Consider the following 23,439-nt stretch of genomic DNA (forward strand, 5'->3'; position numbering starts at 1 on the left):
GAGAAAAAGTCAACACCGATACTTGTTACTTATTTCAATGTTTTTGTCGCACTCTTGTCCTATGGTTATCTTAGTCAGCCGGATCCGGTCCATATCCAGATCAGATGGTGGACCTGCACCCTGAGACGACCTGAGACGACTGGACTGACATCAGCACAGATCCTCAGCAAAGACTACGAGAAACAGACAAGTCCTTTGCACAGACCCCTATGGCCAGCAATGAATGTGTCAGGCCAGGAGCTGCTAGGACCACAATGCAGTTTTATCCTGCTTATAGTCACTGTTAATCCAGTCGTCCACTACTGGCTAAACGGCAGCCCTGCTGGACAGACTACAATTTCTCCTCTGATCAAATGACAGCGTGACGTATCCTGTATCCTGATCTTCAAACAGCAGGAGCTGGATGAAATATTCTGAATGACATCAGTCCACAGTCTCACTAGTGATGCACACTGAAATCATAAGCACACCATCTTTGTTCATTTAACCAAAGGAGAGCTGAGCTGACTGCTCCTGGTTTCTCCCAAGCTGTTTTTTTCTTTGTTTCAGTCACCTGCTGGAGTTTGGGTTCCACTGTCACCTCTGGCTTGCTTAGCTGCGGTTTAAACGACACTGAATATTCAAGCATAATATTGATTTGATTGTACTGACACTATTGCATAAAGACAAGACTTGAACTGAATTGAGCTGGATTATGATATCACTGTTTTCTCCACAGCTGCTTTATCGCCAAGACTTTGTTTCATAATGTATTAATTTTGCAATATTTTCACTGATATTGAATTTGATTAAATCAACATCAAGCTGACACAAAGTGAATAATGAAACTTTTGTGTGCTATAAAATTCCTTATGGCTAAATTGAACTAATTCATTCGTAAATGTTTACAAAGTTATTGAACTGAATTGTCTTTTTAGAGGTAAAGTTTCTCATTAAATAAAACAATGTTTTTGTACAATTTGTGGTTGCATTTTATTTTATTTTTTTCTTCATGTAATTACCTACTTTTTATAGAGCGTTTCATTATTACTGGCCAAGGAAAGTTGAGATTTTTTCAAGTTTTGAATGATTTTATGGTTTATTAATATTAATAAAGGGAGACATATTACACTTTTATAGAGTAGTCTAGTCTATATAATGTTTGTTGGCTCTATTTTAGGTATTTCCATAGCTAGTTTTGGCCAGATTACCCATTTTAAATAAGGTATAGACCCACTAAATGAACGGGTCCAGATCGGATCCGGGCCGGATGAGCTACTTCATGAACGGGTCCGGATCGGATCCGGGCCGGATGAACCGATTTATTAGCAGATCCGGGTAGGGTCTGGACCGGATCCGGTCCGGGTCTGTAATCCTTATCTGTTCCGGATCCGTTGCGCTGTGCAAGTGGACTCCGATACGGACCTAGGGCTGGACGATATGGCCAAAATTTATATCACGATATATTTCTTAATTTCAGACACACAAAGATATTTTGAAGAATGCTGGGAACCAAACATTAGCTTACTTCCATTGTATGGAGAGAGAGAGAGAGAGAGAGAGAGAGAGAGAGAGAAAAATCTCAAAATACCTTCATTTATGTTCCACAGAAGAACCTTAAAGAGTTTTGGAATGACATAAGGGCGAGTAAATTTGGTCACAGCTTAATATTTGTGATAATTTTATCAAACAAATGTGTGAAAGCATACCACATAAGAATGAAGATAAAACAACAGTGAAGGGGCACTGGGTTAAAGTTAACAAACTGCGCAGACGACCGTACTGACTGCTCTCGACAAGTCAAGTGCAGCACAGATTTATGCATCGCGCTGAATAGTGAATATATTGCTGAATGACAGTAGCGTGTAAATCGCTTTAGCTGTCTCTTTATCGGACCTTCGAGACGACGCCTCAACAGTAGCCTACAGCATATTAAAATCCCATCAAACAGTACAGTAGATTGAAATCCCGTCAGACGCACAGCATGCTGACATTCATTCCTGTAGTTTACAAGCGGCAGCATTTATTTGTAGGTGCGCGTTCAACTTTGTTGTCACGTCTCGCGATTTACTTTACTTCAGTAGCTAAATAGAAACAAACGCACTTACCATATCACATCAGCAGCACATTCACGCAATGCCTCAACATGACCATGTCCACCGAGCTCCGTCGTCAGTCATAACTCGATAGTACTGACTGACAGTCCTGGTTTTAAACAGCGCATATAGTAGCCTAGGCTACACACAAGTGATCGAGCACCAACAGAGACTTACTTCCTGGTTACAGATGTCCTGAGAACGACACGCTTGACGGAGAAGCGAGAAAACATGTATGCCCTCCTCGCTATAGACGCCAATGCCGTGCTTGTTTTCCTAATTTCCTGATCGGTCAAAAGAGCAGACCGTCTGAAAGTCGAGAGGGAAGGGAAATAAAAGAAAGAACAACCAATCACTGGCGGGGCAAAATGAATGGAGTATTATGCAATGTGTTTATAGAAAATTATGCAACTACTGCTACAGCTGTATAGCCTAGTGTTTATAAGCCAACAATGTATTAATTTACCTCAAGTGCGCCTCTCTCTAAACGTATGCTAAAATACAGACTACTTATAATTCTGTTGATCATTTTAGTTTTAGTTCAACAACATAAATCACACAGTCATACAACTGCTGGTGTGCCTTAAAACTCTTTAAATTATTCACAGCCAAAAATAAATCATAAATAAAAATCAATCAATCAATAACATAAAAATCCACTGATGATAGTGTAGCGAAGTATAAAATCACTACGCCTAAACGTGAGCGAAATCAGGATGAGATGGAAACGGAAAATGCGAATTTGCGATGGAAAATGTGGCCGCAACTTAAGTTGCTAATAATTTGCAATTCCCATACAAGTCTTGAAAAAGCTGATTGTCTTCTTTTAGGGCCACAAACTCAAACTGAACACCTTTATTCAGTTTGGTGAAAGTAAAACGTTTAAGTGTCACCAGAAAGTACACGCTTCATCTTTTACCTTTTACAGTCATTTTCACACTTTAGACCAGGGGTCACCACACTCGGTCCTGGAGGGCCGGTGTCCTGCAGAGTTTAGCTCCGACTTCCCTTAACACGCCTGCCTTGAAGTTTCACGTATACCAAGCAAGACCTTGATTAGATGGTTCAGGTGAGTATGATTAGGGTTGGAGCTAAACTCTGCAGGACACCGGCCCTCCAGGAACAAGTTTGGTGACCCCTGCTTTAGACAATGGCTGACTTTGTAATAGTACACTAGTACTATTTCTGCCAAAAGAAGTGAAGTTACATAAGACTTCAACTTTTTTACCATATTGGTATTTCCTTTAGGAATGCTTAATTAGTTATTTTTCGTTCAGTTAGATGCATGGTGTTATACGAAGTGGATTACATGGATGATCTAGATATTCAGGGCAAAACTGTAGGATCGACATTTGAGCTTTCATCATGTAAACAAATTTTGAGCTGGTTAGGTTCAAAAACACTTGAATTTAAGTAGTTTAAGAAGGAACATATCTACAGATCCTCAGTTGAGCCATGCAAAAAAAAAAATGTAGGTAATAGGCCTACTAAATCTCCCTTATCATTCTATCATTTCAGGAGATACAGCCCATTTCTCAGACAGGATCTAATGGACCTAATGGTCAGAGAAAAAGCCACCCAGACAATTAGTGCTAAACATAGGCCTATACCAACCTGAAATTGTTTTAAATAATGGTTTAAAACTACTTTAAACCATCCCATACAAATTAAAATGAAGATGTCTAAAAGTCTTTGCTTTATAAGCTATTCCACTGTTGAAAAAAACAGCATATGCTGGTTAAACCAGCAAAGGACCAGCTTAAACCAGCATCAAAACATACCTAACCAGCATATGCTGGTTTTTTCAACAGGGACAAAGTTTGATGTGTTCCATTATTAATGTGAAAAAGTGGCACCGACAAATTAAATGCTGGTTTTATTGTGTAACCATTGACTTTGGACTCTAGCTGCTCCTTCAAAGTTCATTCACTTATTCTGTCTCTATAAGTACTGTAGGAAAAATCATGCCAACTATTATGAAAACAAATTAAACCGTTAATAAAAGACTATTGTAAAGGTCAAGAATTTAATGTTTTGTATTACTGCTCATGGGCTTAATCTGCATGTTTTCCATTCCCGTTATGAGTGTCTGCTGTTGGATCACCGGTCAGATTGTTTTGTGCTGGTCCAGGGTCTCTTGGGGTCACAGTTCTGGGAACAGCCTCCTCTACTTGGCTGAGTATGTCATTCTGGACGGTTGAGGAGGCTCTGTCTGAGGGAGATGGGGAAAGATCCAGGACCGCAGAAGATCCAGGGCTGCTTCTGATGATTGAACGAGCTGCTTGCAGATGCCTTCTCTGGCTCTGGCGAACTAAAAGAGAGGAACGAAGAGTACATTTTTAAAGTTTTCAATTGGTGGACCAATATTGGGCCGCATGTCTGTTCTGACAGAGTAAAAACACTTCTAAACGCAGAAATTTAATAAATTCTTACGGAAATTGATATGTATGGATGGAGACTTGGAGGCACTTCAGAGGAAAACTATGCTTTATTTCTAAGCTACACAGTTACATTACTGGTAAAAACATAAAGATACTTATGATAGTGCCACCTTGAGTTGAGCAGGTGTTTATGTGCTTGTCTGGGTGACAGATGGGATTATCCCACCATGTTTGGGGCAATTTACATTACAATTTACAATACTTTTATGGCAGAAAAAGAATGGGTACAGAAATAGGGTTAAATGTAACAGACATTGTGTTTTAGCACAAATTCATCTTTCACTTGGTAAAAGCAGCCAAATCTGACAGATGTCAACATGGACAGGTTGTGTAACATGCCCTCATCTTCAAACCATGTACAAACGTTTAAGAAAATATGACTACATTACATTTGGGTTTACCTGGAACAAAGATATTGTTTATTCCAAAATGTATTTTGCGTGAAGAATTACTGGTTGCAATTAATTATATTACTTGTTTATAAATACTATTAAATAAATACATCAATCAAAATTAATTAATTTCAGTGTTTGATTTTGAGGACATTTTGTTTGCTTTTGTACAATAAACAATTTGTGTACTGTGTTGGGTCGCCACTTGATGTCCAATGGGTTCTAAATCAAAACCAGGTGAGAACCACTGTTAAATCATGTTAAATGCTGATGAAATCTAGTAAATACCTATGTTATGTGCTTTCGAGTAAAAGTCAGGCTCACAGCAGAGAGGGTGTTATGACAGTTTTGACACATTTTCATTTTGTTATCTGATGATGGCCATTATCTGTCCTGCTGAACAGAGAAATGTCACACAAAGACACAATATTATTAAAAGTCTAATTTAATGACTCGTTACTGCCAGGATCTTAGTGGGAGACTCTGATAACTGTCACTGCTTTCATCTGCACCATTCATCAAATTAATTTGTGAACAATGAGCCTCAATTACTTAGAACTTCTTGTTGCTTCTTGTTCTTATGGAGGTTGACAGTCACAGGTCATAATCTACTTTTAATGTATGGAAAGCTTTGTGTAACTTTGTTCTTCTTTCATGTTCCACAGAAGAAATAACATCATACAGCATTTTAGGGCATGACAGTGAGTGAATGTACTTTTTTGGTAAGATATCTTTTTATGCCAACAAATCATTCATTTAAATTTTGTTGTATGCAGGATCATTTCTTCTTTCATCCCTGTGTAAAGTCAAAGTCACCTGAGCAAGCTGTAGAGCTGAGACAGAGTTGTGTGTGCACATACTGCATTTGTATGAACAGGGTCTTTATTACACAGCAAATAATGGATATATGGGGAATTAAAAACAGATCATGGGAAATAGTGAGGATAATTCATTAAATATATAACACAGGTCACATGACTCCCACTGTGATACATACACATACTGTACACGTCAAACTCACAGATCAAGCTTAACAAATTGGTCCTACTGGTAATGTGAAAATTTATAGCATGAAAAGTTCTGCATGAGGCTTTTCAAATATTTTAAGACACTCTTGCAGTGCACAAGAGAAAGCCACAAGAGAATATATATATATATATAAACCGAAGTGCTGTTCAGAACTAGTCTAAAAAACAGTGTTCATTTTTGAATGAACTTTGTTCTCTATGTTTGTGTGATCTGTAACCTCAGAAAGCTTTTATGACACTCTTATATGCCTCAGTAATGGAAAAAAAGTACAATGTTTTCATCTACTTATATCCTCATTTCACTCAAAGATGAAATACTACACGTAATACTACAATTTACAGACTTAAAGCCGAGACGAATGTAATGTTTTTTTCTGCTGGCCCATTTCTACTAACCCTCCAATGTTTTACTTTTTAAATGAATTAAATAATCTTATATTTACATTATAATTTCCCATTTGAAACATGTAACTTTTACATTTGTTATTTAATAATTAATTTAAGATTAATATGTAAAATGAATAATAATAGTATAGATTTGAATTAATTCAACTTATCAATAATTGTAAGTATAAATTCTAATTAATATTTACTTAATTTGTAGGTTGATTTCTCCAAACTGTTGCTCTGTTTGATGACAGTAGTGGTGTAGAAATGACACCATTTTAAATTGCTCTTCTCTTAATAAGCTTGAAATATACTGTATAACATGAGTTAAGTCTCCATCTCTAGAAGAGCAACATGCTACATTCTGCTCCTTAAATCCATTTGTGTTTCACAGAAAAACAATATTGTACTTCTTTTAAATATAAGTAGATAATAACATTAGGGATTAACTTGGCTTGGCCTGCAATAGCTTGGTATTTTACTGATTATCTGCCATTATTGAATAACCCACCTCGTTCTCTGACAGTAATCTTCTGCACCTCAGGAATGAGGAATCTGTAGACGAGTACTGCCACAATCACTTCAGACTGCTGACTGTTCCTCCTGCACGTATACACAGACAGAGAAAAACACAACACAGACCGATTAGAGCAGATTGATTCTGTTTGTGACAAAGGAAATGCTCTAAAACAGCCAATGCTGGCAGCCTCGCTGAAGGACACATAACAATGATCATTGTAACTAGGACATACTACCTCATTAGTTTAGTTATATGCCTGCAAATACACAGTATAGGATTCTAGTGATTTCCTACGGTTGTGCTGTCGCATCCGACATCCGTAATTTAATATTTATTGAGGGAATGAACATATAGACACAGATTTCAAACATATTTGATATTTCTTAGGATGTACAGTAGCTGTGTTTCTCTGCATTTTGCCTGGTAGGATAAGTCGGTTCAAATGTTGCAAAGTTTTTAATCAGGCAGTGCACAATGGGTGGAAGTCGTCCTGTAGACAAATCTAAGCATGGCTTTGTGTATTTTATTTTCAAGACCTTCTAAAAGTGGAAGTGAGTCATCTTACATGCATTATTATATCGGACTTTACTATTTCATCAAAGTCTTTATTTTTTATGGCCCGTCTTTACTAAATAAAGAGCATTATGAATGTATTGAGAGTTCAGGGTTATAATAACAGAAAGCATTCAAATGAACACTGTTTGGGGCTATTCTCATGTGATTCAGACATCCTTGGCAGCTAAACAATAATCTTGAATCGAATAAAACCTCTGACGTACGCAACTGTCAGTGACAAACATATCTTACAGCCTTTGAATGTCAGTACAGGGTTGATAGAATCTTTTCTACATATTGAAATGCAACGGTGCATTAATATATCTTCTTCCGTAACATTAAGTCAAGTGTTTTATTTTGATAATTCAAAAAAATGTTGACCTTGCTGATAAGTCTAGCACGATTTTAAGAGTTTGTGGTTAATCGTCAACAATAAACAATCTAGTTGTGAGATCTTCAAACTGGTTTAATTGAATGTCCTAGCATTCGAGACCAGGAACGTACATCTCCTCCATGGCATAGGTGATGTTGTTCAGCTCCTCAGCCTTGCGGTGAATCTCCTCTCTGGCCTGAGCATCAGCTGTCTGATTAATGGAGCCCAGGATGACATCCTCCAGGTACATGTCTACTGTGTCTTGATGTACCTTGACCACCTGATGTCAAATGAAATACAGACAAGAGATCTCAGATAGAAAAGGAAGATTGCAAAGATGCTGCTTGCAGTACAAAATGAATTCTTGCACATTTTGATTAGGGCACACATTAAAAAAATATATAAGTTGAGTTTTGATTGCCTCGTGACATTATTGTAGAATTCTATGGCGATGTGCTTTACCAACGAAAATAAAACATTTATTTACGCTAACGTTCAGAAGGTCATTTTTTACTTTTTTTAAGAATTTGAAAGAAGTCTCTTGTGATAACCAAAGCTGCATCTATTTGATCAAAAATACAGTAAAAACAGTAATATTGTGAAATATTATTACAATTTAAAATAACTGTTTCTGTACGAATATATTTTAAAATGTAATTTATTCCTGATATGACAAAGCTACATTTTCAGCGTCATTACTCCAGTCTTCAGTGTCATATGATCCTTCAGAAATCATTTTAATATGCCGATTTGCTGCTCAAGAAACATTTCTTATTATTATCAACGTTGAAAACAGTTGTGCTGACTAACATTTTTGTGGAAACCGACACATTTTTCATGATTCTTTGATGAACAAAAATGAAAAAGAACAGCATTTATTTAAAATAGAAGTGTTTTGTAACATGATAAATGTCTTTACTGTCATTTTTGATCAATTTAACATTCATTGCTGCATAAAATCATTCATTTTATAAATAAAAATCATCAAACTTTTGAATGGTAGTGTATGATTTTGTTAGGTAGAGACAAGAGCATATTTATTTTTGAATGGATGTTCTAGTGACCTGTTTAAATATCTCATCCTCCTCTCTGCGTCTCTTTTCCTCGATCTGCCGTCTTCCACTCTCCTCAGCTTCACGAATACGATGGTTTCTCTCTGCCAGTAGGGTGAAGGCATGGATTTGCCTTTCCTCCTGCAGCCAGAGCAGCTCTTTAGATAGAAAGTCCAGCATGTCCACTATCACTCCTCCAGACAGGCCAGATATATAGGACTCAATCTGAGACACCTGACAGTGGGGAAATTAATAAAAATTATTTATCAGTTTAATACATGAGATATTATAGCTCATTATAGTTCATTCTTACATTGTTTTGTTCAGTGATTTTTTTTTTTTTTTTAGACCACAAACAGTTTTTAACCAGGCTCATACCATATTTTTTTTTAGTATTTTGTTGTCCTGTATTGTTTTTAATGTTTTGTTTTTTTTATGTTAAATAGATTTTTTTTTTTACATTTTTAAATTTAGAATTTAAAGTCTCTTCCTTTAAGACAGGGGTCACCAAACTCGATCCTGGAGGGCTGGTGTCCTGCAGAGTTTAGCTCCAACCCTAATTATACTCACCTGAATTATCCAAGCAGGTGTGTTGAGGCAAGTTGGAGCAAAACTCTGCAGGACACCGGCCCTCCGCACCTGACAGTGGGGAAATTAATAAAAATAATTTATCAGTTTAATACATGAGATATTATAGCTCATTATAGTTCATTCTTACATTGTTTTGTACAGTGATTTTTTTTTTTTTAGACCACAAACAGCTTTTAACCAGGCTCATACCATATTTTTTATTAGTATTTTGTTGTCCTGTATTGTTTTTAATGTTTTTTTTTTATGTTAAATAGATTATTTTTTTTACATTTTTAAATTTAGAAGAATTTAAAGTCTCTCTGCCAGTAGGGTGAAGGCATGGATTCGCCTTTCCTCCTGCAGCCGGAGCAGCTCTTTAGATAGAAAGTCCAGCATGTCCACTATCACTCCTCCAGACAGGCCAGATATATAGGACTCAATCTGAGACACCTGACAGTGGGGAAATTAATAAAAATTATTTATCAGTTTAATACATGAGATATTATAGCTCATTATAGTTCATTCTTACATTGTTTTGTTCAGTGATTTTTTTTTTTTTTTTTAGACCACAAACAGTTTTTAACCAGGCTCATACCATATTTTTTATTAGTATTTTGTTGTCCTGTATTGTTTTTAATGTTTTGTTTTTTTTATGTTAAATAGATTTTTTTTTTTACATTTTTAAATTTAGAATTTAAAGTCTCTTCCTTTAAGACAGGGGTCACCAAACTCGATCCTGGAGGGCTGGTGTCCTGCAGAGTTTAGCTCCAACCCTAATTATACTCACCTGAATTATCCAAGCAGGTGTGTTGAGGCAAGTTGGAGCAAAACTCTGCAGGACACCGGCCCTCCGAGATAGGTGAGCCCTGCTTTAAGACATCAATGTAAGCATTGTTCCTTCCTTTTAAGTGAAACTCTATGCTGCACTTTTTTTCTTTTTTTTTTTTACAAGTTTTCAAAATAATTAAAGAAATAGTTTACCCAAAATTTAAACATTTAAAATTACATCACTTGCTCACCAATGGATCCTCTGTAGTGAGTGGGTGCCGTCAGAATGAGAGTCCAAACAGCTGATAAAAACATCACAATAATCCACAAGTAATCCACAATTAATGTATTATGAGGTGAAAACCTGTGTGTTTGTAAGAAACACATTTTTAAAAGAATCAAAACTTCAAATCATTGCTTCCGGCTAAAATTTGAGTCCTCTGTCCATAATATTGCTTTCTCGAGTGAAAAAGGTGTCTTATCTGAATCAGGAGAGAAACATGGACAGAACAAGCATCATTTACAAGTGAAAACAGTAAGAAAAAAAAAACTTCTAAACAAATATGTGGATGGATTTTGGTGTGGGGATGAACTTTTGTTTACTAGAAAATTAGATTTATGGATTAGCGACTCATATTTTGGCTACAGTGACTGTTTACAGTTAAAATGCCTTAATGGTTGTTTTTTAGACATTAGTTGTGGATTATTGTGATGTTTTCATCAGATGTTTCGACTCTCATTCTGACGGCACCCATTCACTGCAGAAGTGATGAAATGCTTGAACGAAGGAACAAACTCATCTACTGATGGCCTGAGGGTGAGTACCTTTTCAGCAGATTTTCATTTTTTGTGTGAACAGTTCCTTTAAAACCAAAATATGCCCCACAAACTGTTAAGATCAGACTGTAGTGCTCAATGACTTTGTTAAAAATAGCTTATATTATTTTCATTATTTTTCACTAGGGGAAGGTTTTGAGTTCTGAAAATTACAGGAAAAAATATGAAAACGTTTTCATAATACATTGAACCGTTTCATTTCAAAACAGGAAAATCTGACTCTTTGTGATGTGACCCATGCTGAGAAGCAATGAAAAGATCAGTGGTACACGCTAAAGCAGAGCTGATGTTGTGAAAGCCTAAAAACTGTATTTTGATTGTTCTGAGATAAGTATGCAGTTTTATCAGTCAAAGTTCACATGGTACAGCAGGTGTGCATTTTCCTTCCTTAAACATTTACTGTATGTCTACGGTCTTACTCTTTCAGACTGGATGTCTCTCTGTCTCTGCAGGGCGAGTGTGACCTGTTTTTCCACCTCCTTCTTGTCCTGTTCCTCCTTCTGCAGTGCGTGGGTGGTGCGCAGTTCTTGGATCAGTTCCAGCCGTTTCTCTTTTCCGTCGAACATCTGCCAACCATCAGACATCATAATCCATTCACAGCGACGACTACACGAGCCATCGGTTAGAAAACCACGCTCCGCCCACTGAGCCTTACCTGATTCTGCGCGGATCTTCCTCTGAGCACTTTCTGCAGAAAGATAATGGCCAGTTCCCTTTCCTCATCTCCCTGTTATGGACACAACATTGATATCTCAGAATGATAGATGTGTCATACAAAAAGATTTCCAAAATAAATGATTCAGCGAAAGTCAATGTTCATACACGTGTGTATCATATAGTATCCTCAGATCACTTGAGAGCAGTGGTTCTTTTAGGACAGTCTTACTGTTGTGAAAAAGAATGCATTTTAGAAAAGAGTAATTATTACAGAAATAATATAATTTTAAAGAATGTTTAAAAATTGCAAGTTAATTGCAATTAACTGAAAATGTATTACAGTTTAAATTTATATTTACTGCAATTAGTTTTTGACTTTATATGTAATTTCATAACAACTTCTATTGTCTTTAAAACATGCTTAAAATGTACTGCCTAATGTACCAACAAGAATTTATCGTAAGCTAAAACATTTTTTTTTGTCATTTCTACTGAAACTTGCATGGCATGTATTTAAAAATATATTTGTAATTACTCATTTGTAATTACGAAGTTACAATTCAGTACATTTAAAGTGTATTATTTCCTTGAAAGGTACAGATATTCACTTTCAGTAATACTCCACAATAAAAGTACTGTAAAGAAGCAGTGTTACTCAATGGAGAATAAATGTTTTGCTTTAGGACACTTTTTAGAGTAGACAAAGTATCAAAGTGAACAAAAATGTCCTTAAAATCAAAACTGAGGTGAATTATTTATGATTAATTATTATATTTAGAAATCTGATAATTGTTCACTAAAATAATACCAACATCGTTTGGCACAAACCATTTTTATCACTGCAACCAGTGTTGGGTTGTGTCTTCTTTAGTATCTTTATCTTTGCAGTCTATTTTTGTTGACTCCATCAGAAAGTTTGGGTCGTGTGACCCACTAGCTGAAACCCACTAGATTAGAGAATCATAAAGGTGTGCTTATAACTACGGGCTGCCCAAACCACCCTTATACAGGCCCGTTTTGACTTGCAAACTGCACACCTTCTCATCAAAGGCAAGATCTTCTAGAAGGAAGACCTGAATTGTCAACAGCATGATTGCGGGCTGTACCTCTGGGGGGGTTTCCACCACGGGGGTTAGAGGTCGTGGAGCAGGTTTTTCCGTCTTAAAGAGGAACTGCAGAGGCTTCTTTTCCACCAGACAACCCTTTTTCTCCTTCAGAGCCTAGTAGGCAGCGAGAGCTCAGGGGGATATCTGTCACTTCATACACCTCCTCCCACAGTCTGATTAAGTGTGAAAAGCACCCAGCTGCTCATTACCTGATGAGTCTCCGTGAGCTCTAGTTCTCTGCGGGCTGAGCGTGTGATGAAGCCTTTAGTCACTTTAGGTCTTGGCACTTTGATTCGAGGCTCCATGACAGATGGAGAAAGACCTGCCTCCAGTTCTAACAAACCTGAGAAACACAGAGATATCACTGGTATTAGAAAAATAATTGGTTTTAGAAAACATTGTAATTGCTTAGAAAAAAACGAGGCACAATTCTCCTTAATAAGCAAAATGATTTGATTTGGAAGAAGAAAAAAAAGTAAAATATTATTTTCATGCATTAAATTTTTTTTAAATATAATATAATGAAAAACAATAACAATTAAAATAAATTAACCAGTTTTTTCTTATGTTTAAAAGTTTAAAAAGTTTGCGGTTTTTTTTTTTCAGGAAAGACCATGATTTAGTTTCAAAAGAAGTAGAATAGGGTAAGGGATTTTAATGGATAACATTTTCAGAAAGAAAGAAAGAAAGAAAGAATAAAATGTTATTTGCATATTAGTAATAAATTTAACAAAAAAAATCATCATTAACAACAAACTTTACTGTATCCTGAATAGTCATAAGGAAAACAACTTCTGCAAACAGAAACAGACCTTCATACGTGCTGAGAAAGTGACTCTTGACCATGTTGCGGTTGGAATTTCGATCCGAGGTCTGGCCAATCCGAGACAGAGGCGCGTATGTCTGAAACCAATAATCTGAGTAATCTTTTATAATATCACGTCTCTCCAGCTTTCCTTCCACATTCCTCCGTTTTGCCAGCAGTTTCCGCATTGCTGTGAGAAACAGGAAAACGATAGATAAAATGATGTCAGTTTTTACATGCTTATTATTTCATAAATCAGGATAATCCGACTTAAAACATGTACTGTATTATGGTTTAAACACAAATGTCCAGACAGCTCTTAATGCATGCTACGCTTCATTTAGTTCAAGATTTGAATAAGTGATTTATAGGAATGATGGCTTTTTTTTAATCATGCCTCACAAAAAATTTTAATAAAACACTGTAAGCACAGTTGTCTTTTCTTTGTGTATGTAAATGTGGTAAAGTGCATCATCAACATTTTTGGTCTGTTTGAAATATCTATATATGCTAAAGGTTATTTTGTCAATGTTTCATATTATTTAACATTTGACAAACTAAAGACAAAAAGAAGGAAAACCGCAAAACCGCTGAGACCTTGAAAACATATATAGGCGATAATTCCGAAATTTGTGAAGATTTGGTGTGTGTCGTGTTTTTGCATTTTTGCAATTTTGAAAGACTGAAAACACTGGATCATGAGCTGCTCTCATATAAATAAACACAATGCCACACTCGCTCGGACACATGCAGCACATCAGACTATATATTTAGGCTATGTAATTGAATTGCAACCTTTGAAATTTGATAATCACACCAACTGATAAGTAAAATAATTTTGTGTACCCACCAATGCTAATTTTTACTCACATTTGACTCTTGCCAAGTGTTAAAGGGGTCATATGATGCGGTTTCAAGTTTTCCTTTCTCTTTGGAGTGTTACAAGCTGTTTGTGAATAGATAAGATCTGTAAAGTTGCAAAGATTAAAGTCTCAAACCCAAAGAGATATTCTTTATCAAAGTTAAGACTCGTCCACGCCCTCCTAAAACTCCTCGTTTAAACACGCCCCCAAATGTCTACGTCACTGTGTGGGAAGATTTGTATAACGCCGCCCAAATGTTCACGCAAAGAAAGAAGGCGTAACTTTGATTCTCGCTGTAGTATTGTTGTTGCCGCTATTGTTCGTTGTGAAAGCGAAACTACTTTGTTTGGGAAAGTGACTCTTGACCATGTTGCGGTTGGAATTTCGATCCGAGGTCTGGCCAATCCGAGACAGAGGCGCGTATGTCTGAAACCAATAATCTGAGTAATCTTTTATAATATCACGTCTCTCCAGCTTTCCTTCCACATTCCTCCGTTTTGCCAGCAGTTTCCGCATTGCTGTGAGAAACAGGAAAACGATAGATAAAATGATGTCAGTTTTTACATGCTTATTATTTCATAAATCAGGATAATCCGACTTAAAACATGTACTGTATTATGGTTTAAACACAAATGTCCAGACAGCTCTTAATGCATGCTACGCTTCATTTAGTTCAAGATTTGAATAAGTGATTTATAGGAATGATGGCTTTTTTTTAATCATGCCTCACAAAAAAATTTAATAAAACACTGTAAGCACAGTTGTCTTTTCTTTGTGTATGTAAATGTGGTAAAGTGCATCATCAACATTTTTGGTCTGTTTGAAATATCTATATATGCTAAAGGTTATTTTGTCAATGTTTCATATTATTTAACATTTGACAAACTAAAGACAAAAAGAAGGAAAACCGCTGAGAGACCTAGACCTTGAAAACATATATAGGCGATAATTCCGAAATTTTTGAAGATTTGGTGTGTGTCGTGTTTTTGCAATACTTCATGTTTGAAAGACTGAAAACACTGGATCATGAGCTGCTCTCATATAAATAAACACAATGCCACACTCGCTCGGACACATGCAGCACATCAGACTATATATTTAGGCTATGTAATTGAATTGCAACCTTTGAAATTTGATAATCACACCAACTGATAAGTAAAATAATTTTGTGTACCCACCAATGCTAATTTTTACTCACATTTGACTCTTGCCAAGTGTTAAAGGGGTCATATGATGCGGTTTCAAGTTTTCCTTTCTCTTTGGAGTGAATTTATAGGAATGATGGCTTTTTTTTTAATCATGCCTCACAAAAAATTTTAATAAAACACTGTAAGCACAGTTGTCTTTTCTTTGTGTATGTAAATGTGGTAAAGTGCATCATCAACATTTTTGGTCTGTTTGAAATATCTATATATGCTAAAGGTTATTTTGTCAATGTTTCATATTATTTATCATTTGACAAACTAAAGACAAAAAGAAGGAAAACCGCTGAGAGACCTAGACCTTGAAAACATATATAGGCGATAATTCCGAAATTTGTGAAGATTTGGTGTGTGTCGTGTTTTTGCAATACTTCATGTTTGAAAGACTGAAAACACTGGATCATGAGCTGCTCTCATATAAATAAACACAATGCCACACTCGCTCGGACACATGCAGCACATCAGACTATATATTTAGGCTATGTAATTGAATTGCAACCTTTGAAATTTGATAATCACACCAACTGATAAGTAAAATAATTTTGTGTACCCACCAATGCTAATTTTTACTCACATTTGACTCTTGCCAAGTGTTAAAGGGGTCATATGATGCGGTTTCAAGTTTTCCTTTCTCTTTGGAGTGTTACAAGCTGTTTGTGAATAGATAAGATCTGTAAAGTTGCAAAGATTAAAGTCTCAAACCCAAGGAGATATTCTTTATCAAAGTTAAGACTCGTCCACGCCCTCCTAAAACTCCTCGTTTAAACACGCCCCCAAATGTCTACGTCACTGTGTGGGAAGATTTGCATAACACCGCCCAAATGTTCACGCAAAGAAAGAAGGCGTAACTTTGATTCTCGCTGTAGTATTGTTGTTGCCGCTATTGTTCGTTGTGAAAGCGAAACTACTTTGTTTGGTCTTCCAAAAGAGGACACGACTAGAAATCAGTGGTTAAGTTGTATTTACAACACTGTTCCAAAACAGTTCAACCCAAATATTCAGATGTGAGCAACGCTTTTTACGGAGGACTGTTTCCTGATCCTGGTAGAGTAGACTACAATGCCTGGTTTTGTCTCGTCGCGCCGGGAGACGGCATCACAGTATGGTAGGGGCGTAACATTTCCATCACACGCTTGAGGTATTCGGCCAATCACAACGCACTGGATAGCTGGCCAATCAGAGCACACCTCGCTTTTCAGACTGATGAGCTTTGTAAAAATCTACGCGTTTCAGAAAGGAGAGCATAGAGGAGAAACAATAATGTTCAGTATGTGGAAAATAATGTGTTTTTTGAACCTTAAACCGCATAAACACATTTCATTACACCAAATACACAAAATAATGTTATTTTTTGCAACGTCATATGACCCCTTTAATTTTGAACTCTGGCTGAGAGACTAAGGATGTTTAGCACACAACCGCTAGATGGCGCTGCTAATTTAGAAGCTATGGTATTGAAATACATGTATTTTAAATGTATTTAATTTAAAGAACAGCAATTTTTTCTGATTTACGCAACTTACGTGGGTCATGCTTCAGCTCGGAAAGCAAAGAAATTTGTCGAAATACAGAGAAATCACATCCCTTTAGCATATAAAGTATATGGTCTAAAAGCAAAGACACATGGTCTAAAAGCCACAAAACTTAATTTCTGATTTCACGAGGACTGGAGTAAACAGAATAGAAGTGCTACGTAAACTAAAGATGCCGATTTATCTGACTGTGACCTCACAAATGATGTAGTCATTGCGTATCTTCTTAAGGCACGCCTCCTTCTCTTGCTGATGCTGGGAAAAGCTCACATCCAGTCGATCCATCTTGACCTCCGCCTGCTTCTCCTCCCTCTGACGCAGAAGCTGCACCAGCAGGGTCAGCCGTGCCTCTTGCAGCCTAACAAAACACAACAGTCAACATGTACATGATTGTGTGTTGCAACCGTACAACAAATTTAAGACTACTTCTTTAGACAACCTTGTTTGCTAAGGGAATTAGTTTAGCCCAAAAAGTCATACGGAATGTGTATGACTTTCTTTCTTCTGTATAATACAAAAGGAGATTTTTTTTATCCATACAATGTTGTTTGGAGCTAAACCTTTTTTTCCTTTTAATGATGCTTTTATGATGCAATTGATTTATGATGAAAGAGACAAATCCAATCCAATATTTACTTTCATTTCATGGAACACAGCAGCCAGGTAATTCTTCAAAAATTCAAAATTGTGTTGTGAGTAAATGATAAAAATTTTTGGTAAACTATTCCTATAGGCAGTGCTTACTTCTCTATCTCCTTCTCTCTGAATGCCCACTCCTTCCTCTCCATCTCCTCCATCATCCTTCTCCTCTTGTCCAGCTGAGAGCGGTCGTTCAGCGGGGGCAGAGTTGCCTCCCAAGCTCTCTTCATTCTCGCCCTCTCGATCATCTCTACTTCTGCCAGGCCTGCAGGCAGCCCGCGGCCTGAAAACAAGCACTGTTAGTCCCAAAACATCTGTGTGAACACAAACGCTTCAAACATGCGAAAGTTTGTGCAACATTGTCAAACTGTACAGGAGCTGACTGGATAAGGCACTGATGAGACACAATTATAATACATTATTATTGTATTTTGCGCTGTTTACCCCATGTGAGAGTGGCCAGGGTGAGCAGCTCAGGGGGGGCTGTCCCAGGACGAACCGCATAGTCTGGAGTGAAGGGGTCTGTCTGTGTCTCACTCTCCCGATAATCAGTCTGAACTCCCACGCTCCGCTGGAAAGGAGTGGGGGACCGTTTTTCATCTCCATACGAAGCAGAAAGAAGGTCAGATCTGAGAAAAAACATAGTGCAGCGACAGATGCAAAAAAAAAATTTGTAAAAAGGTTCAGTATTTGATAAATCATAGATATTGAACAGAACAATAAAAATAACAAGCACCACTTGACTTACTGTGGCAAAGCAAATACAACATCAGGAGGAATCTGTTGAGTGAAAGGAATAAGAGGACTGAGAGAAAAAAGGGGAAGGAAAGTGAAAGAGAAAAACATTATTCTAATTTGTACACTGTAACAGTTTTTTTTTTTTTAATTCTAAAACTTTTAGCTAGTGAATTTGCACTTATTTTTCTGTATGTCCTACCGTTTAAAAAACTTCCAGCGGTCTACTCCTGTCACATCTGCGTGGTTGGGTCTATGTATCTGAGACACAACCCTTACACAGACACAACAATATAAAAGATTATTGATTCATATGAAAATACAGCATACACTATCATTCAAAAAAGTCAGTACTCTTTTTAAGAAATGCATTTATTTTATTTACATATTCAGCAAGGGTTCATTAAAATGATCTAAAATGACAGTAAATACATTTATAATGCTACAAAATATTTTTATCTAAAATAAATACTGTTCTTTTGAATTTTCTATTCATCAAACAATATGAATAGCCGTATTGAACATTGATCAAAATAAGAAGATCCTTGAGCAGCAAATCAGCATATTAGAATGATTTCTGAAGGATCATGTGACACTGAAGACTGGAGTAATGATGCTGGAAATTCAGCTTTGCACAGGAATATATCACATTTTAAAATATATATACAAAACACTTATTTTTATTGTAATAATATTACAATATTACAATACACAATGCAAAAATGGTGGTGATAAAAATAGACTTTATTTTCTTCATGCAAATCATTTCTTCTTTTTTCTTTAAATTTTAGTGTGAAAAGTGTCCTGGACATGTTTTTTTTGTGAGATTCACCCATCTAATATAATGTGTACCGTCTTTTCACAATATTACTGTGCTTACTGTATTTTTGTTTAGCCTTGGTGCAGAGAATAAGAGACAGAGAACAAGAGAACACATTAAAATATCCCAACAAGAATCCACAAACAATAACGAAGAAATAAATCAAAGAAAGGAAAGAGCTCAATCATTTGGTGGATAATATGTGAAGGAAATGTGCTTATAAACTGCAAAATGTCACAATGCAAAAATGGTGGTGATAAAAATAGACTTTATTTTCTTCATGCAAATCATTTCTTCTTTTTTCTTTAAATTTTAGTGTGAAAAGTGTCCTGGACATGTTTTTTTTTTTTGTGAGATTCACCCATCTAATATAATGTGTACCGTCTTTGAATCGTGTACAGAGCGGGGTCGTGGTGACTCTTACCCTGTCAGTCGCTGCAAGGCCTGTCTCTTCTGCTCCACATAGCCCTGCCAACGGCGATCAATGAACGCAGGCACTGGGTCAGTGGCTTCAAGGCGCAAGGTAAAACGGGGGTGATGTGTCAGATTACTAAACATGGAGTTAAACTCTGGGACCTTCCGCTGTTAGAGACAAAACACAACTGTCTACTCTTTTGGTGCACTTATAATGTTAGAAGCACAGAACAAAATGTTTCTCCAGTTTACTTTCAAATAAAGCATACTTTCAATTCTCTTGGAAAGACACTTTGAGGAAAGTTTTCATAGTTAAATAAACTTTTATATCCAAAGATGTCCAAGGACATTTTCATTCCTCATGATATCCTTTAAAGGGGTCATATGATTTCAAGTTTTCCTTTCTCTTTGGAGTGTTAAAAGCTGATTGTGCATAGATAAGATGATGTGTTTTAGAATGAAACAAAAAGGTTAATGGTTATTTCAGATTTTGTAAATAACTGAATTGCATCACACCAGTCATTCTCAATGACTCACTGGGAACACTTCAGTGTCAGCAGGGTACTCCATTTTATGCTTCAATTATCTAAAACAATATAATAGTTCAGACTTGCAGCATTTTAGCCATTTGCCAACCAAACAGTTATAGACCTATTTAACCAGCGTGAGACGTTTTATACAACAGTTAACCCTTTTGTATTTCTTCCAAGAAAGTAAAACTCAGTACTTGCAGTTCATTTTCTGTGTATAAAAAAAAAAAGGATTACACGCCGAAATATTCACAATCGTTTTGTTGTTGTTGTTGTTCATGTGTCAAAATGATGTGCTCAATATCTCAGTCAGTGTGTAATCCTTTTTTTTTTTTTGGGGTGGGAATTTATTATGTTACAATAATCTTTTGCTACGATTTAAAGAAGTAGACTACGCTTATTTTTCTGTGTTGACTAACATACTAAAAGCACAAAGTACTTGATTATAATTTTAATAGTAGTGTGTTTTTCAATATTATATTTAAAGTTATATATTTTAACGGCATCGTTGCAAATATGAAATTACAGATATATTTAAACACATGACATACAAGTCTGTATATTTAAAACATGGACATATATTTTAGTTTAGCATAAATGCTTGACCATAAATCCGGCAATACACTATTTCAAAGACAATAGAAGTAATTATGGAATTTTTATTTCTTTTTTAAAGTACATGTAACAAGTACTATTTGTAAAAGCCTGCTAAACTGTAGGCTTTTCCCCAATGCAGCCAAATATATGTAATGTGTATGTATATGTGTCATACACTGCAGATCCTCTTTTGGCCAGATATGTTTTCTCTATGCCCAGTCACAAGAGTTCAACCAGCTTGAACTTAAGTTCGCAGTGGAAAACTACACTTGTGTCTTTGTGTTTCCCGGTCTCCAGTGTTTACATTGAAGTAGCAGCACACACATATGCTGCCTGCAGATCTGCAGCAGTATTAGCACGCGATGAGCTGTGCTGTGCTAACGTTAGTGTCTGTAACTGTTAGTTGTTTATTCTCTCATCTCACCACTCGATCCACCGAGGCTTGAGCTCGGAAGCCTTCCCCTGGCGTGATCCTCATCAGCTGGGTCTAAAAACAGCACCACCATCCACAGTTTAATACAATAGCCTTTATGAATCATAAATGACACAATATAACGTTACTTTCTTATAATACCCGTGGGCTATGGTCAAATAGGTTACACAATGCGTATTCGTAACTCACCATACAAGTAATCATAAGTCCTCTGTTGTCTGAATCCCTCATTTTTCTTGTGAAATGTTTGAGTCGCAGAGACGCTCATAGCTGCTTTGTGTTTTATTCGTCTTATAGCGATTATGGTAGTCGGTTACCATGGAGACCGTAACCACCCGACCGCGTCACTAGCGCTATCTCACCGCTAGGGTGCGCGCAAAACAAACCCATCCATTAACCGTTTACAGAATGTTGTTTTTCCGCTCTGAATTTTTTTTGGTTTACATTTTAATTAACAAAAGCTTTATGCAAACTCGCGTGAGTGTACATACCTTTGGAGGCCAGCTGTACTCTGTCTCATGCACTTGCAGAGACACTGGAAGGTAAAGTGTGGCATAAACTGCTTAGACTAGTCTTCAAAGTTAGACACCTAATTATTTTCTGAAAGACTAGTCATCTTTTTTTTTTAAGTCAGTTGCATAAAAACTTAGATTGACCTAATTTGAATCTGAAAAGTAAGCCTGATAACTAGCTACTTGGTTAACTGCTAGTTAGTCAAACTGCCCTTACGAAAAAGAAGTTTATTCAGGTGTGCTGTTAGTGTACTTCTTTTAAACTAAAAATAGGAAAGTATACTTTTAGTCTACTTTTTATGTACTTCTCAGAAATGGGCTTTATGTACTTCTCAGAAATATACTTAAAATGACATTTAAGTATACTTGACTTATAGCCTACTTAGAAAAAGTCTAAATATATTTGAGCTATACTTGTGTTCCTAGAATCCGTGTTTTCATTGTTATACGGTAGGGAGCGCTAGTACACATCTTCTGTACAGAATTTCCAAAAAACACAAGTGAAGAAGAAACCGAAACAACAGATGCTTCCACATGTAATCTAACACGATCATCAGACATAAAGCAGCATCAAAACTGTGTAACATTATAGAATAAAATATTGACCAATGAGGAGGTAATACTGACTGTCAAGCTTTGGGGTGTTGATCGACTCTATCTACGTTTTGATTATCATTCTGAGAGACAGTGACACTATATGCTATTTGTAATGTATGTTGGTTATATTTGAGTTGTTACATGTCAAAAACTTGCAGTATAAGTATATACATATATTTTATTATAAATTATATAATATAATGTAATTTAATGTTGTGTAATTTTTCTGTAGATTTGAAAACAAAGCAGTGCCATGGTATCGCAGAACTAACTGGATTAAGGTAATTTATTGTATTTTAGTGCCCTAAGGTGTGAATATAACACTAAGCGATGACAAACTTTTTTCTGTTTGTGAACATCTGCATTTGAAGAGGATCACATGAGAGTTTAGGAACATCCATGGCCTAAAAAGAGAGGTCAGATTGTCATTTTGTGATTTTTATAATTATTAGCAACTTCACATTTCTACAGTTGTTCAGTGAATATCAGCAGCCTTGTGCCTGTGGCGGAATCATGCAGATAGTACAACAGCACTCTTAGTGTGATACTGTTTAAATATAACATATTGTGCAATTATATTACAGAATGGCATTGTAAACTCTCAGTTTTAGAGATGATTGTTGCACCCTAAGAATGACCATGGAGGGGTGATATCCCAGTATAAAAAAACAGAGCTTGCCGTGCACATTTCTTGTCAACAGAGGTCGCCAAAACATATTGCGCTCCTAATTTGCTTTTACCTAAAGAGACTAATAAAGTGAAAAGTGAAGTGTGGCCAAGTATGGTGACCCATGCATTTAACCAATGCACACACACACAGTAGTGAACACACACAGACCGTGAACAGTGGGCAGCCATGTGCTGTGGCACCCGGGGAGCAGTTGGGGGTTCAGTGCCTTGCTCAAGGGTCTCACCTCAGTCATGATATTGATGGTGGAAGAGAATGCTGGTCATTTACTCCCCCCACCTACAATCCCTGCCAGACCTGAGACTCGAACC

At 36.5% G+C, this 23,439-nt stretch overlaps 1 protein-coding gene and 1 long non-coding RNA gene across 3 annotated transcripts in view; both read right to left on the bottom strand.

Moving 5' to 3' along the window:
* LOC107559504 (uncharacterized) overlaps positions 1-3,209 on the bottom strand; it is a 26,139-nt gene extending 22,930 nt beyond the window's left edge. The window contains exons 1-2 of one of the 2 annotated variants that reach the window (XR_001605631.1): positions 2,995-3,209; positions 2,253-2,384 (exon numbers count right to left, since the gene is read on the bottom strand). This is a non-coding gene — a long non-coding RNA (uncharacterized lncRNA). Of the gene's footprint in view, positions 1-2,087; positions 2,385-2,994 lie in introns of both variants that reach the window. The other variant, XR_001605630.1, reaches the window with a different exon arrangement.
* A 703-nt stretch (positions 3,210-3,912) lies between these two features.
* Positions 3,913-21,599, bottom strand: cfap91 (cilia and flagella associated protein 91). Its single transcript, XM_016243364.1, is given in 18 exon segments — positions 3,913-4,386; positions 6,835-6,926; positions 7,903-8,051; positions 8,836-9,057; positions 11,418-11,564; positions 11,654-11,725; positions 12,762-12,875; positions 12,971-13,104; positions 13,574-13,756; positions 17,364-17,521; positions 17,908-18,085; positions 18,247-18,431; positions 18,551-18,607; positions 18,740-18,811; positions 19,782-19,939; positions 21,323-21,358; positions 21,360-21,385; positions 21,521-21,599. Coding segments are annotated over 18 exon segments (2,319 nt in total). The 3' UTR covers positions 3,913-4,129.
* Between the last annotated feature and the right edge of the window lie 1,840 nt (positions 21,600-23,439).

The sequence above is a fragment of the Sinocyclocheilus grahami genome, unplaced genomic scaffold, assembly GCF_001515645.1.
Source record: "Sinocyclocheilus grahami isolate Dianchi unplaced genomic scaffold, SAMN03320097.WGS_v1.1 scaffold688.1, whole genome shotgun sequence".
NCBI classification, from domain to species: Eukaryota; Metazoa; Chordata; class Actinopteri; order Cypriniformes; family Cyprinidae; genus Sinocyclocheilus; species Sinocyclocheilus grahami.